The sequence below is a fragment of the Harpia harpyja genome, chromosome 18 (genome assembly GCF_026419915.1).
Source record: "Harpia harpyja isolate bHarHar1 chromosome 18, bHarHar1 primary haplotype, whole genome shotgun sequence".
NCBI classification, from domain to species: domain Eukaryota; kingdom Metazoa; phylum Chordata; class Aves; order Accipitriformes; family Accipitridae; genus Harpia; species Harpia harpyja.
Genome location: NC_068957.1, coordinates 12,733,206 through 12,746,675, shown reverse-complemented (window position 1 = coordinate 12,746,675; position 13,470 = coordinate 12,733,206). Strand labels below are relative to the sequence as shown.

Sequence of the window (13,470 nt, the reverse complement as noted above, 5' to 3'; positions counted from 1 at the left end):
ATCTTTGCCTCAGAAGGTCAGTATGCAGACAAAGGGGAATATGAAGAGAGGTGAAACACAGAGCAAGCTAGGCTGTGTACTTTAGCACAACACCATAGTTCTGACAGAAGGCAGGAACAAGTCAAAATGGGAATGGTGGCTCTGCCACCACAACTGGAGGACAGAATGCATGAACAAGGTGAGATGACAACCTGTAGTTTATTGGGATAGTACTGTAAACATCTTCTATCTCATTTCCACAGCTACAGTACCCCCTACTTAACTGCAATACATTTAATCAAGATGTTTCTTAGGGAACCAAATAAAGTTGATGATGCTTAATGGCTGGGGCTTAATGGCTGGGTTGTTTAACTGGGCTTATAATTTTGATTAATTAAGATGCCTGCAGGTGTTGGAGTGGTACTTAGGCAACAGCTTTGATGTTCAGAGGCAAAGGGGGGTTTGTATCCCCTTCAAAAGGATTTCTGCCAGTGCTAGTTCAGCAAAGCAAAGCTGCCTTCAAGCCCCTGCAAAAAAGTTAACTCTCTTGTAGCTGGCAGTAGCCCCCAGATTTCTGGGAAGCTTGGCAGCCTGCATGTCCTTTTGACCAGTTTCCTCTTGGGATGATCTATGGAAAAAAAACCCCAAACCAACCTTTTGCCTAGGGCAGCCTGTGTCTCCTTGATAGGAAGAAAGTAAGAATGTGAGAGGATCTCCAGGTGGTGATGGTGCATTCAGGCAATAGACGCAATCAGAACAGCAAACTGCCCACCACCGGACCAATATTTCTACTCTGTTGAAAACAGCAGTAGAGCTTGTCATTTTGAGCAGTGGAAAATACGAAGCCTGGCTTCTTATGAGTTTGTCCTCTATGTTCATATACCCTAACACTGTGATTTCAGCTTCCCCCTGCCAGCATATGTCCTTTTCCCTGCAATACCTTCCCTATCCTGCTATGTCACCAACTTGCCAGCTTCCCCTCATGGAGTGGTGTGGATGACCTACTGTAGCCTGGACTATGGGTGTACAGAGTGACTGGCCAGCAGGTACAAGAAGTCACACTAGAACTTCCCCCTTAGGCAGTGCTAATTTGTATTTCCCTTTTCTATTCCACAGCCAGCTTGCTTATAAAACATACTTACCTCAGATTTTTGTCTCTTGAATGCAGATAAAATGCTACCCAGGTTAAAAAATATTTGGGGAGAAAATAGGACATGGGTACCAGTGTGGCATATGCTCATTTCCATAGGAAACTAAAACACTGGAGAGAGGCACAATGAGCCAAACTCATTGTCGTTTTCAGTATCAAGCATTGACGCTAAATTAAGCTGAACTTGATGATTTAAGGCTTAGTAAATTACTACTGCCAACTGTAAAGGCAACACTACATTGTGGATAGAGCACTGGAATGGGGCTCAGAAGAGCAGAGTTATACCCTTTTTTGCCATGGATTTACTGAATGAATTTTGGCAAATGTTACCTTCATGTGTATAAACACAGGTCAATCTTCCACTTTTCTTGTAATCTGTATAAGAAATGCAAAAATAAAGCAGCATATTGTCTAGGGACCACAAAGACAATCTTTTTCCAGGAAACAGCCTTACTGTAACTTCTTGGCAACCACAGGCAGTACAAACTGAGTCAGGAGGAATGATCTCAGCCTTTTCATACATCTGCATTGTTCCCCTCCACCACAGCTTTGTAGAGTAGGAGTAAGAGACACTCAAATGCAATTTATGGAAACTTAAGCAAATACAAATTGGAGTAGCCCCTTAGTGTTATCAGCATATTCAATAGCTTGTGGTGAATCATAACCGAGGTATCTGCTTTCCAGTGCGTTAACACTAAATCAGAGGTTGGGTAGTATTACTCTGACCCAAGCAATGGGTCCACTTCTACGGGAAGTGGTTGAAATGTCCAGACACCAGCTTAATTTGTCCTAGAGTTACAATGCAGTATATTACAAACATACTGTGAATTCTGAAAATTCCTGACAAAACAAAAAAATATACCTAGAAACTCACCGTCAGTGTCTTCAATCCATCACGGAGGATCCTTATTACAGCCTGCCACAAATTTAGCTACATGGGTACTGTCTGCAACCTAGCCGGTCAATTATTTTCCTCTACTTCTATGCCAGATGAATGCAGGAACCAAGCCATTTTGTTTTTAAAGTGCTTACAAGCTTTTGGTTAAGTGTACCTAAAGTCCATCAACATGCAAGGCCCTGCTTGTCCTCTCCACTTTGATTATTGAGCAAATACCTTTGTTTCCTGCATGATTAACAACATTAAATGAGTATCTTAGTCCAGCAGCTAGTAAGAGAAACATCTTGGTTACCCATCTCTGTAGCTCTAGATGGGACCTGAAGGCCAAAGAAAAGCTTGTGCCCATTTCAGCCCTTTAAGTGGTGATTTGTTATGCAAAGTTCCTCTTATCTCACTTTTAGAAAATCTCTTGGGACATAATATAGAGAAGGTAGAGTGAAAGGTAACTGGAGCTGTTCATTAGAACACATTCTTTTATTAATCAAGAAAGATCAGAAAAAGCTGGAGGGACAGCAGGTGAATAGATGACACTGAACAAACACATTGTCAAAAATTGTTCAACAATCCAGCTATAGTTGGTTACCTTGTTCTGCCAGTGTAAAGGAGCCTCAGATGTGGATATGGATCCCTGAAGAGTTTTGATCTCATCAAGAAGTAGCTAAGAGGAGATTCTGAACTGGTCCCAGTCACAGCAATGGAGGCCAAGCAAGAATACTACCACTTGCAAGTCTTGCAACAGTAAGTAAGCACCAGACTCATTGACCAGAGCCTCACTGTGCTACTTATCAACCATAACCACAGAAAGACTTTCTCTGGCTTACAGAACTGTAATCTCCTATTTTCTGATTCACAGAGCCTGTATCAGACTGAAGGAAGCAGAATGTTAACCAGAGCAGTGCAAGAACTGGACAGCCTCAGCTTTAAGAACCTATGGGTGCTATGTTCCTCCTGACTCATTCAATTTCTCCAAGGATATTCCCCTTGGGCTGTTCCAGGGAAACAATCTACTATTTCATGACCAGTTAGGTTTCGAGAAGACTTCAAACTAAGAGATTACTTTTTGCAAACTTTCTCTATTTCTCTATCCATCAGACAAAATTTATGAAATCAAACTTCCTTGATACTCTCAAGGTAACTTCCAAGGTCTCCTCTTCAGAGAGGAAACGAGCTTTACCGTTCTTGCTGTCTACATGGTAGGGGAGGTGCAGCAGCAGCTTCCTGTAAAAGAGGATACAGTGAATTTCAATGTCTCAGACTGGGTGAGCAATTGAGATGGCATTGCAAGTTACTCTTGCAATTTGCCAGTCAGTATACCAAGGCATGTTCTTTCAGTATATCTTGTTCTCATGACAGGTTGTGGGGTTCCTACAATAGCAGGTGCACTGCTATGCAGGCCCTGAAATATTTCCAACACTATTCCTTTCTTTTGGCTGTGGCTATGACAACAGTTTCCAATGATGGATTGTGAGCTCTCTCCACTGTTCTTGCTTTCGCACAGTGCTGCATTTTAAATGCAGAGGAAGGAGGAGCTGCATTGATAATGCTCTCCTGGTGGTAAAAATCTGAATAATGCCTAAAGCCTGAAAGTGTCTTCAGGAATCTGTCTTCTCTAGTAAAAACAAAGAAGTGGTACAGCCTGATTACAGATTCTGGCCAGTACAGTTTCACAAAGGGTATGTCTACACTGCAAAGCACAGTTCAGGTATGAGAATGGACTTACAGATATAAAGTTGCTGGGATTTTAACCTACATTGAAGATTAATTCAGTGATCCCCTACCTGTGGCTCAGGCACATAATACACAAAAAAAGGCTGGATCTTGGACTCGGGAACTATTCCACAGTCCCTTGCTATGTTAGACATACAGCTTTTCCTGGAATGGCTGACAAGCCTTCCAGTTTATCTCCTCACGAGGATGTCTCAAGTCTGGACCCATTCAACTCTTCTCACTGACAACAGTTCAAACTTATTTGCTCATGCAAAACCCAGACTCTTTCCCCTCTCATCCCAGGCTTACATATTAACAATATAAATGATGGGCCAGTCTTGGACCTCCACTCTATTCACAGTGCAAACAGAATCAAGGACACTTTAGAATCAACAGATCTGCCCAGCCAAACATTATAAAGCCTAACAAGACAACACAGTAGCATAGATGGGGATTACTTTAAATTGGCGTTTAAGCCATGCTGATTCTTTTTCAGACCTTTTCAGCTGTCTTGTAGGAGCCACGGCTGAAAGAGGTACAGTCAAAACACCTTTGCACCACACCTACTGAAGGCAGCCATTTGCTGTAATTTGGAGAAGTCGTTAAAATCAGCTTGGCTTAGAATCAGTCCCAGGACTAGAGAGTTGGAAACAGTTCCTTTGAGGCATCCTACACATCTGTGAGAGTACGGAGTTTTTCAGTATGTAGAACTTGAAACCTTGTTTGTTTCTTTCATATGGAGAAGACTTGTACTTATATTTGTGAAAGCAGCACTGGCTCAGGCTGTACCCAAGCAACCATTAGATTTACAGCGAACTTTTTATTTGCTAGGCTTGTGACTAGAGACAGCTGGATACTAAGAAGATAATGGCAGAGCTGAGTCACCAAAAAGATAGAATTGCAAAAGAAAAAGGATGCTGAAGTTTTCCTACATCTGCAGTATTGCATTAAGCTACCTCTTTTACTACCTATAGGTTCTGCAAGTCATTAGCTGAACAATTATTCCTCCTGATTTTCCAGTTTCAGAGCTAGCATTTCCAAATATTCTTCCACTCCTGTTGCATCTTTGGGTTGAGTCAAAGCAGCGGGTAACCAACTCAGCCTGGTTTTGTCTGTGAGAAAGGTGGCTTTTCTATAGTTAGTCCACTAGGGACAGAACTTATTTGGGCCTTAATCCATGTCCGGCACCTTGAATTTATTTGCAGAAAGCTATTCATATATGGATCTTCCCACATCCCATTCAATGCAGCAAGTCAGCCCAGAGAGGATTAAGCTTTCTTATGAAAGCACTCTATTGTGAAGAAGGACTTAAAGCAAAACAGACAAGGGAATTATCTGGAAATCTCAGGCAGGGTAATTGCACACTGTAGGAAAAATGGAGGAAGACTGAGAAGTCTGAGAGTACATCAGTCAGTTGATTATCTTTGTAGGTTTGAAATAGCCCTATTAAAAAAAGAACTCAAAGGAAATCTCTTTAGGGAAACCTTGTAACATTTCCATCCCTGCATCCATGCCTGGATATGTCCACAATTTGTCTTTCAACTTCTGAAAATGTATCTGCACATCTTGGACCATATTCAGTTATATATTTGTACAAATTAGTGTTTAGAAAGCAAACTCCCAAGAAGTCCTTCAGGACCGTGGGCAGTTTTTTGCCGGACATTTTGGGCCCTTGAAGCCTTGCTGCTTAAGTAGCCAAAATCTGTCTTAAAGCTATTTTTGCTAGAACAGTATCACAGATTCAAAGCTAGCACACTATAAACCTATGGAAGGACTATGGTTGTTTTAGTCCATATCTATTTTTCATGTGCAATTAATAATCCAATCTTCATCTTTAGTTTTGCTTTCCACACAGCATTCAGTTGAAGGCTTGGTTAAACGTCCTTTCAACCAAGATACTAATTGTACTTCTATCAATTGTGTTTCACTTACTTTTTGGGAGTTCGAAGGTCAAGAACCTTGTCCTGGATATCTAATGTGATGTCTGAGTACTTTGTCTCTGGTAGCTTGATTTTAATCTGAAATGATGGGTAAAGGTAAAGCTGTGGTTAGATATGTAGCCCTACAAGCCATAAAAGATCTCATCTTCATGAATATTTTGATGCTAGTGTCAAAGAGCAACATTCCGAATAGGTAATTTGTATTAGAGAAAATATCATAGTGAAAATCATTGCTTTCAATAGCTTAGTGATGTGTATTGATATCCTATTTTCTTCAAAATCCTGGGCTGATAATGTACTTGACATGTATTCTACATCCACCAAAACCCCCTGGCTTTGTGTATTCCAAGGACAGCTTTTTTCTAATACAAAAACTGCACAGCAGTTCTACCTGTCCTGAAGTTCAGAAAGCAGGGAAGTCTTTGATCATATAATAATGGGACAGGATCTGATACCTGCAACTTTAAAGACTGTCAGTATTGTAGCATTCTGCTAACTTGTATACCTTTTAATAAATGCAGGCAGATGAAAACTATCTCCTTCCCAGCCCCTCTCCCCTCCAGAACTGTGTCCAAGATGAAACTTCATCTTAGAGCTACTTTCTATTTTCCCCAAGTCTGTATGTGGCATATGCATTTGCACAGATTCTCCTGAGTACACTAGGACCTTGAGAAGACATACATGAGTTCCTCAGGTTAGCAAGTGTAAATATTATCTACAAATGCTTGAAGAACTACAAGAAAATCCTACAGGAGGCCAAAGGCAGCAATACAGCTTGGTGTTTACATTCTGTCCCTCAAGAAGGTGGCAAGATTGAAAAAGGCAGAGAAAGGGCACAAAGAAGGGATGGGAGATACAGGTTCAGCTCACCACTACGTCTTCACAGCAGGCTGTGGAGGGGTCTTTCCTGCTCATCCCAAAGAAGACATCCTCTGTTCCCACACACTGTTTGAATAAAATCTGATACCTGAGAAAGAGAAATAGTTGCCTAATAATACCGGAGAAGGGGCAAGAGACTAAAGGAGATGGTATTTCTCAGAGGACCGTAAATATCCTCATTGCATGGTCTCTCCTCCTTTTCAGTTGCTCTTCAAGGCTTCAACCCATCTGCACTGGGTTTCTGTTCAGAGCCAAGACTGACTTAGCTAGAAGACAGGTGAAGATCATTCACTCCACCTTCCAAGGCACTCACTTTGCTGCCTCCACTAACCAGCCTTTGCAGGATCAGGAAACGTATCCTAACCGCATATGATACTTATCAACTAGTTAACACCACAAACTCTTGGGAAACAGATTTCAAAAGGATGCTGTCGCAATTACATGTGTTCTGTTCTGTCTTTCAACATATTCTTGCAGCCTGAGCATAACAGTCTTTTGTCAGATTGTAATTGTTTTGCATTTGGCCAACATTTATTTTCTACCCCTCCACATCTACAAAATGTAGAATCACGTACTCCCTTGCTCTTGATACTTAATGAGTAAGGAAATACAAACAAAATTTGTATTTAGAACATACATTACTCCTACTAAATTGAGCAAAATAAGTGGAGTGAGTCACTTCTCTAAGCTGTTGGAAAGAGTGTATGGAAAGTCTTTTTCACATCTCCAGTGTTCATATGCATATGTAATAATTCCTAAGTCAATGAGAAATCTGTCTAATAGCTCTGGATGCACCTCTCTAGCCATCTGTTTTCGTTTTGGGCCATTTTCCTTGATTCAATTTGATGAACTATTACAAAGACTTATACTCTCTTTTCATCTGTGCAACACAGGTCATAATTGCTTGAGGCTAGAGAAGCACCACATTTTACCCAGCAGGGAGGAGAAGGGTCAAAAAATGGCATGAGAAAAGCTTCTGTTGTACGCACAATACAAAGAGAGCATGTTCTATACCTCACAGGCGATGGTTTCAAGAACAAGTGTACAACTGTATGTGAGGCTATATGTGAATGTCAAATTCAGAAAGGCTGACTCTAAGTTCAGGTGAATCTCAGTCCTGTGTTTAGATCAGGAAATTGAACACCTCATGGCATGACTTACGTGCAGAGAAAAATGAGGATTCTGGACTACAAACTAGCATACAATGTGCAGCTTCATGGGCTTCAGTCCATCTGCTCCAGCACTCCAGGATATGGCATCAGAACACAATGATTAGAAATGCAAAGGCTGCTTTGTGGATTGACCCGGAAGGCTTTCTGACTTCTACAAACCACAACTAACATGCCTGATTGCATCTATTTCAAGAACGTTTTTGTTATTGTTTTTCTATGAGCAAGGGAAAAGACTCTGGTTTTAGGCTGTCCCTTGACAAAGTAAGATTGCATGACAAAACCTAAAAGATCAAAACTGCCTGCATATAGCCTTTCTTCTTGTAGCACTATTTGTCTCTAAAGAGCTCAATTCTTTGAAATGCAAATATAAGTTGGAGTACTTTATGAATTTATGAGTATGAAAAACGAATGCATCTCGGTTGCAGCAGGAAAAGACAGGTATTTCACACAAATGGCATATTTGAAAGCTAGTAAATCATTTTGCTGGCCTAATTCCTTTCCTAATCCCACTTTATACAAGTACCTGACACTGCAAGTAATCTTATGATGGGAAAAACCAACTCTACGTTTCTGTTATGAGATCAGAAGGTTTCCAAGGGAGAGGTTAAAATCACTCCTCTGGTGTTCCTTTAGTTGCAACACCAGTATCCTTCCTTTCTCCTTCCATGACACAAGCTTTTCAGATGGCTGTTTCACTCAAATGCAGTAGATGCTGTTTAACTCACATTTCCATTAATGCTATGTAAAGCTGTGCTGGTTTTGGCTGGGGTAGACTTAATTTTCTTCACAGTAGCTAGTACGGGGCTACATTTTGGATTTGTGCTGAGAACAGTGTTGATAATTCAGGGATGTTTTAGTTATTGCTGAGCAGTGCTTACACAGAGTCAAGGCCTTTTCCACTTCTCACCCCACCCCAGCAGTAAGTAGGCTGGGGGTGCACAAGAACCTGGGAGGGGACACAGCTGGGACAGCTGATCCCAACTTACCAAAGGGATATTCCATACCATATGACATCATGCTCAGCATATAAAGCTGGGGGAAGAAGAAGGAAGGAGGGGACATTCAGAGTTACGGCGTTTTGTCTTCCCAAGTAACCATTACTTGTAGTGGAGCCCTACTTTCCTGGAAATGACTGAACACCTGCCTGCCAATGAGAAGTGGTGAATGAATTCCTTGTTTTGCTTTGCTTGCATGTGTGGCTTTTGCTTTATTTATTGGACTGTCTTTATCTCAACCCACGAGTTTTCTCACTTTTACCCTTCTGATTCTCTCCCCCATGCCCCTGTGAAGGAGTAAGCAAGCAGCTGTGTGGGGCCTAGTGGCCAGCTGGGGTTAAACCACAACAAAAGCCCATGCAGACAGTCTCAGCTCACTTACTCTGGCTGTTCTCTAGGGTCCCAGGTATCATCAAATTCAGATCCTTCTGGGACCTCCTCTGCACTCCAAATAGTTTTCCTGTTTTCAGATTTCACTTGAAAAGTACCTGTAAGTGATGAGAAAAATCACACTGTCATATTTTGGAATGTCTCTGTTCCTCTAGGTTTGTTGAAAACTTAGATTTTTCTAGGCTTTAGAAAAATCTTTGTATTAAAAGCATTCTAGTTAATGATTACAGTCTCCTTCACCTCAGTATCTTATGAATGAGAATTTGCAGAGGGAGGATGTTTTCCTTTCCCTTAAATCTCCTTTACCCAAACTCTATGTCAAGGAAATCCTCCTTTCAGGCATAAAAAAATCTAGCACTTCAAAATGGATAAAGTGTAGAAGTATGAAATATTAATCTTCTCCAAGCCCCCTGACATGAGATTTTTAAGTGAGCAGAGTCATTTACAAAAGGACCTCCTCCTCACACAGAAATCCAGTTCTTCCCATTAATTATTGAGCACAGCCCAGATAATGTACTGAAGACACATGAAAGTTCACGGGCAGAATACTATGGTTTATGCCTGTCCTACATGGAAAAAATATATTTTCTAGTAAGGTGGTAAATCTGTAACTTGAAGGTTGTTATAGTAGAATCTCTGGCTATTGTTGAAATCCCAAGCAAAAATACTCTATTTGTTATATTTGCCACAGTTCCTTTCCTGCTACACTCATCCTGGTCCTTGCTGACCTTTCTTATGGCTCATAACTAAGCTGCCCAATAATGTGACAGCATTAGCTCCAGGAATAACTTTACATTGACTTTGCCAAGACTAAACTTGTCTTCCTTTCTTTCCTGAGTACAATCCAAGGTGTTGACACAAATTTAGGAACCTTCAAGATATCTGTTCTCATTGTCTGAAATTCTGCCTTTTTATACGATGCCAGAACACCTGGAGTCAGGTGAAGCATGTAACTGTCCGTGGTTTCCAGGCAAAGAAATATGTGCAGGAAGGAGAATAACTGAAAAACGTCTCTCGGTCAGTTGAGGGCAGCACTGAACAAAGCTTCTATTTTCTCCCATGTGTGGTCTAAATAGTTGTGAAACTTTTGGGGGGAATATGGTATGACTGCGTTTCACGGTACATGTTATAGCTCTTCTTCCTTATAGGCATAGGCTCAGTTCCATGCAGTTTACTCCACGAAGATACTTTCAGGTGAGTACTTAGAAGCCCATCTTCCTTGTTTGCTCTAAGTGAGCATTAACAATTCCATGAGCATACTTATACGGAGCTTTTTGCTGCTCAGTTATGATTCCCCTTAGCCCATGACCAGGCTGTGCTCTGTACTCTGTTTATCATCACCACTTGAGGCTGCTGTGCTCTGGAGTTACCCTTTCTGCTTCTCTTTGTATATTTCACAGTTAAGCTTTCAGGAAACAAAGAATTTTACAGTGCAATTGTAAAAATGTAGTGCTATTTCCATCTCAAAGGTCAGTGACCACTCTCTTATTGAAGCAAACCCTATCAGTAGTAACTTACTACAGCTGTTATAGTCTGCTAACATGGGACTGAATGCTAAAACATACAAACACTCCTCCTTACCAGTGGCCTCTTTCTTTACTGGTCCAATACTACCAGGAGTCATGGTGCTAACAGAACAGTGTGGCTGCAAAAAAGGTAAATGGAAATTCAATCAATTTTCATAGAGCCCAGCTCAGTAACAACAATAATGTTAATAAATATAAAATGTTATCTGAGGTCAAGCAAATCCCTGCTAGAATCCTAAAAATATTATCCCACAATTTCATGACCAAACCACTGAACATTCTCTCTTCTTCACTCTCCCCCAGCAGAAAGTGTCCTCAACAGAAAGTGTCCTCAACATACTGGGTTTAAGTAGGACTCCCAGAAGCACAGTATTACAGACAGATGTGCTTTTTGAGTATTAGTTTCTATGGTATTTTGGCAAAATTTCCATGCTTTGCCTGCCATGAAAATATTGCAGGAAACCAAAGGTGCTACATGAAAACCCCATCACAGCATTTGGATTCCTTTTGACAGTAGAGATCATATGAGGCAACAACATTTTCCTCTAATTATGAAACAATTTAGTGCTAATAGGCCAACGTGAGGCATTTCTCTATATATGAAGATTCCTTGGTTTGATAAAAGTGCCTCATATGCACAGAACATTAAATTAAATCAAAATAAAGATTTCAATTTACCCAGATTGACTCAGACTTAATTGACATCCCTTGTGGCAATTTTCCATTTCTGTCTCTGAAGTGTCATTCATTTTATTAATAAGATGTAAACAAATTCTTTTAAAATCAGGCTGTTTACTGCAAAGATGGAGACCAATAACGCTAGTTTTAAAAGGCAGGCATTAAACAGCTGAAGAGTAGACTGTGAAGGACCACATCTACCACCTACTGAAAGGAAATTTCAAGGGATATGCACCCCTTTTATCCCAAATATTAATAGCATTGCCACTACTAGAGCACAACTGCTGGGTCAGACAGCTGGCTCTTTGTTGAGGAGTGATTTGAAGGAATGCTGAGGCATTTGCCATTTTTGTTATCCATGTCATAACTTTTGACTTGTTCAAAATCCTGAGAGACTTGGCAAAGTTTTGAGCCTTCACAGAGGCCTTCTACATTGTGATTGTTGGCACCTGTGGCCCTCCTGGGATATTTCTCCCCAGCACACATGCATGCCTACGTAAAAGCAGCAGTTGCATACTGCAGGAACAATGTACGTTTTCCAAGAGCTATGATTTTCATCTAGTCCTGAGAGGAATTGATATAGAAGAACTGGAAGATATTTCTTATTAATCATTCAGATCATTCACCTTAGAATGATTACTCACCCCTCCCTATTCTACAATCACCAACATATCTATTGTACTTCAGTGATCAATTATCTCTACAGTTCTTCAACGGCTGACACACAAAATTAGTACACTCAGTCGCCTGTGGATATTTTAGTCTTTACTCAGAAATTGAGCAGCAACTTTTCTCCCTTTATATGAAGTATTTAGCTGTAATTGCCTTCATCTCTGGCGGACTTCAGGGAAAAGTAGGGGGAAGTCTAAAATATCTAAAGCTCTTTCAACTACATGTTCTCATTTTCTTCAGGCTGAAAAATTAAATCTCCCTCCCGTTTTGTGGTCACAATCTCTTCTTGTTTTCCTGGGGCATCTTCCTTATTCTCTCCCTCAAGAGCTTGTTACCCTAAAAGTATCTTCTAGCTGTTTCAGTCAGTCCAAAACCTTCTAAGGTTTTCATTCTCTTTTTACTCACTCTGGGAAAAGAGAGATTTGCTTCTCCTCAGTTAACAAGGTTAGGCTATGGTACAACATGTAAAAGAAACAGCATTTCTTATGACAGACTTACCACATGTTCATCATCATCATCATCATCATTTTCTTGAGCATCACGAAGTAGTTTGGCGAGGAACTGCAGAGAAGAGCCTGAGGAAACACTGTCCATATCAATACCCACCGCTCACCTATGCAGAAAAGATAAGTGACAGGTGAAGAAAGAACAAAATGTGTTCTGTAGTGTCTGTAAAGAACAATTTTCCTAATGTGTATTCTGGAAGGATAAATTTTAGCCGACCTCTTACATGCATGATGTTAAAACATATATAATGGAATATAATCAACCTTTCCTCTCTCTGTGATCAGATTATAGACTCTTTTGCTCCACAGGCATTAGTTGCAATCACAGCTCAAGCCTTACAGTGACTATTAGCTCTGGTAGACCCCATGTCAACATGGATTTCCAGCTACTGCCAGGGCGAGGGCAGTAGGACGCCTTGGCTCAGGCCTGGCACTGAGAAGCCAGGCAGAAGTGTTCGCAGAGGTTCTCTGCGCGGCGGCCCTGCTCCAGGCAGGCTTAGGACAGCCCCAGCTCCAGGCCCCAGCTGAGGGCGAATGGAAACGCGGTGTCGGGGAAACCCGCCCTCACCACGGCGCCGCTTTGAGGCTGCACAGCGGCTCCCGACCCCGCGGCACGGGCGCCGGGGCAGCCCACCCTCCCACAGACGCCCCAGGCCCGGCCCGGCCCGGCCTGGGGCGGCCGGGTCTCCAGCGGCAGCGAGCAGCCGCTCTGGCCCGCCCGGACGCCCCGGTGCCGCCGCCGGCCGCGTCCCCCGTCACTACGGCAACGGGCAGCCCGAACGCCCCCCCCCCCCCCGCTCCGCCCGCCTCCGGTAGCCTCGCGAGCCAATCCGGCCGGCCCGCCCACGAGCGGCGGCGGGACTAGCCAATAGCTGCTGAGGGCGGGAAGGCCCGGCCGGTGGTTGGGAGGCGGCGGAGAGGGGCGGGTGCGGAGCGGCGGTAACGTGCGTCATCGCTGCGCGCGCGCGGCGCCTGGCG

The 13,470-nt window shown here is 42.2% G+C and overlaps 1 protein-coding gene across 1 annotated transcript; it reads right to left on the bottom strand.

Moving 5' to 3' along the window:
- Window positions 1-2,482: 2,482 nt before the first annotated feature.
- On the bottom strand, window positions 2,483-13,241 carry DNAAF6 (dynein axonemal assembly factor 6). Its single transcript, XM_052813927.1, has 7 exons — window positions 13,061-13,241; window positions 12,485-12,599; window positions 10,692-10,755; window positions 9,103-9,208; window positions 6,545-6,641; window positions 5,667-5,752; window positions 2,483-3,245 (listed from the first exon to the last, which is right to left on the bottom strand). Exons 2-7 carry the CDS (start codon window positions 12,578-12,580, stop codon window positions 3,116-3,118), a joined length of 579 nt encoding a protein of 192 aa, XP_052669887.1. The 5' UTR covers window positions 12,581-12,599; window positions 13,061-13,241; the 3' UTR covers window positions 2,483-3,115.
- Window positions 13,242-13,470: the final 229 nt, after the last annotated feature.

Coding starts and splice junctions, on each gene's coding strand:
- DNAAF6 (XM_052813927.1), bottom strand. CDS start 12,580: ATGGACAGTGTTTCCTCAGGCTCTTCTCTGCAGTTCCTCGCCAAACTA. Junction 10,756..12,484: donor ATGATGATGATGAACATGTG/GTAAGTCTGTCA, acceptor CCTTTTTTGCAG/CCACACTGTTCTGTTAGCAC. Junction 3,246..5,666: donor GACCTTCGAACTCCCAAAAA/GTAAGTGAAACA, acceptor CCTCTTTTACAG/GAAGCTGCTGCTGCACCTCC.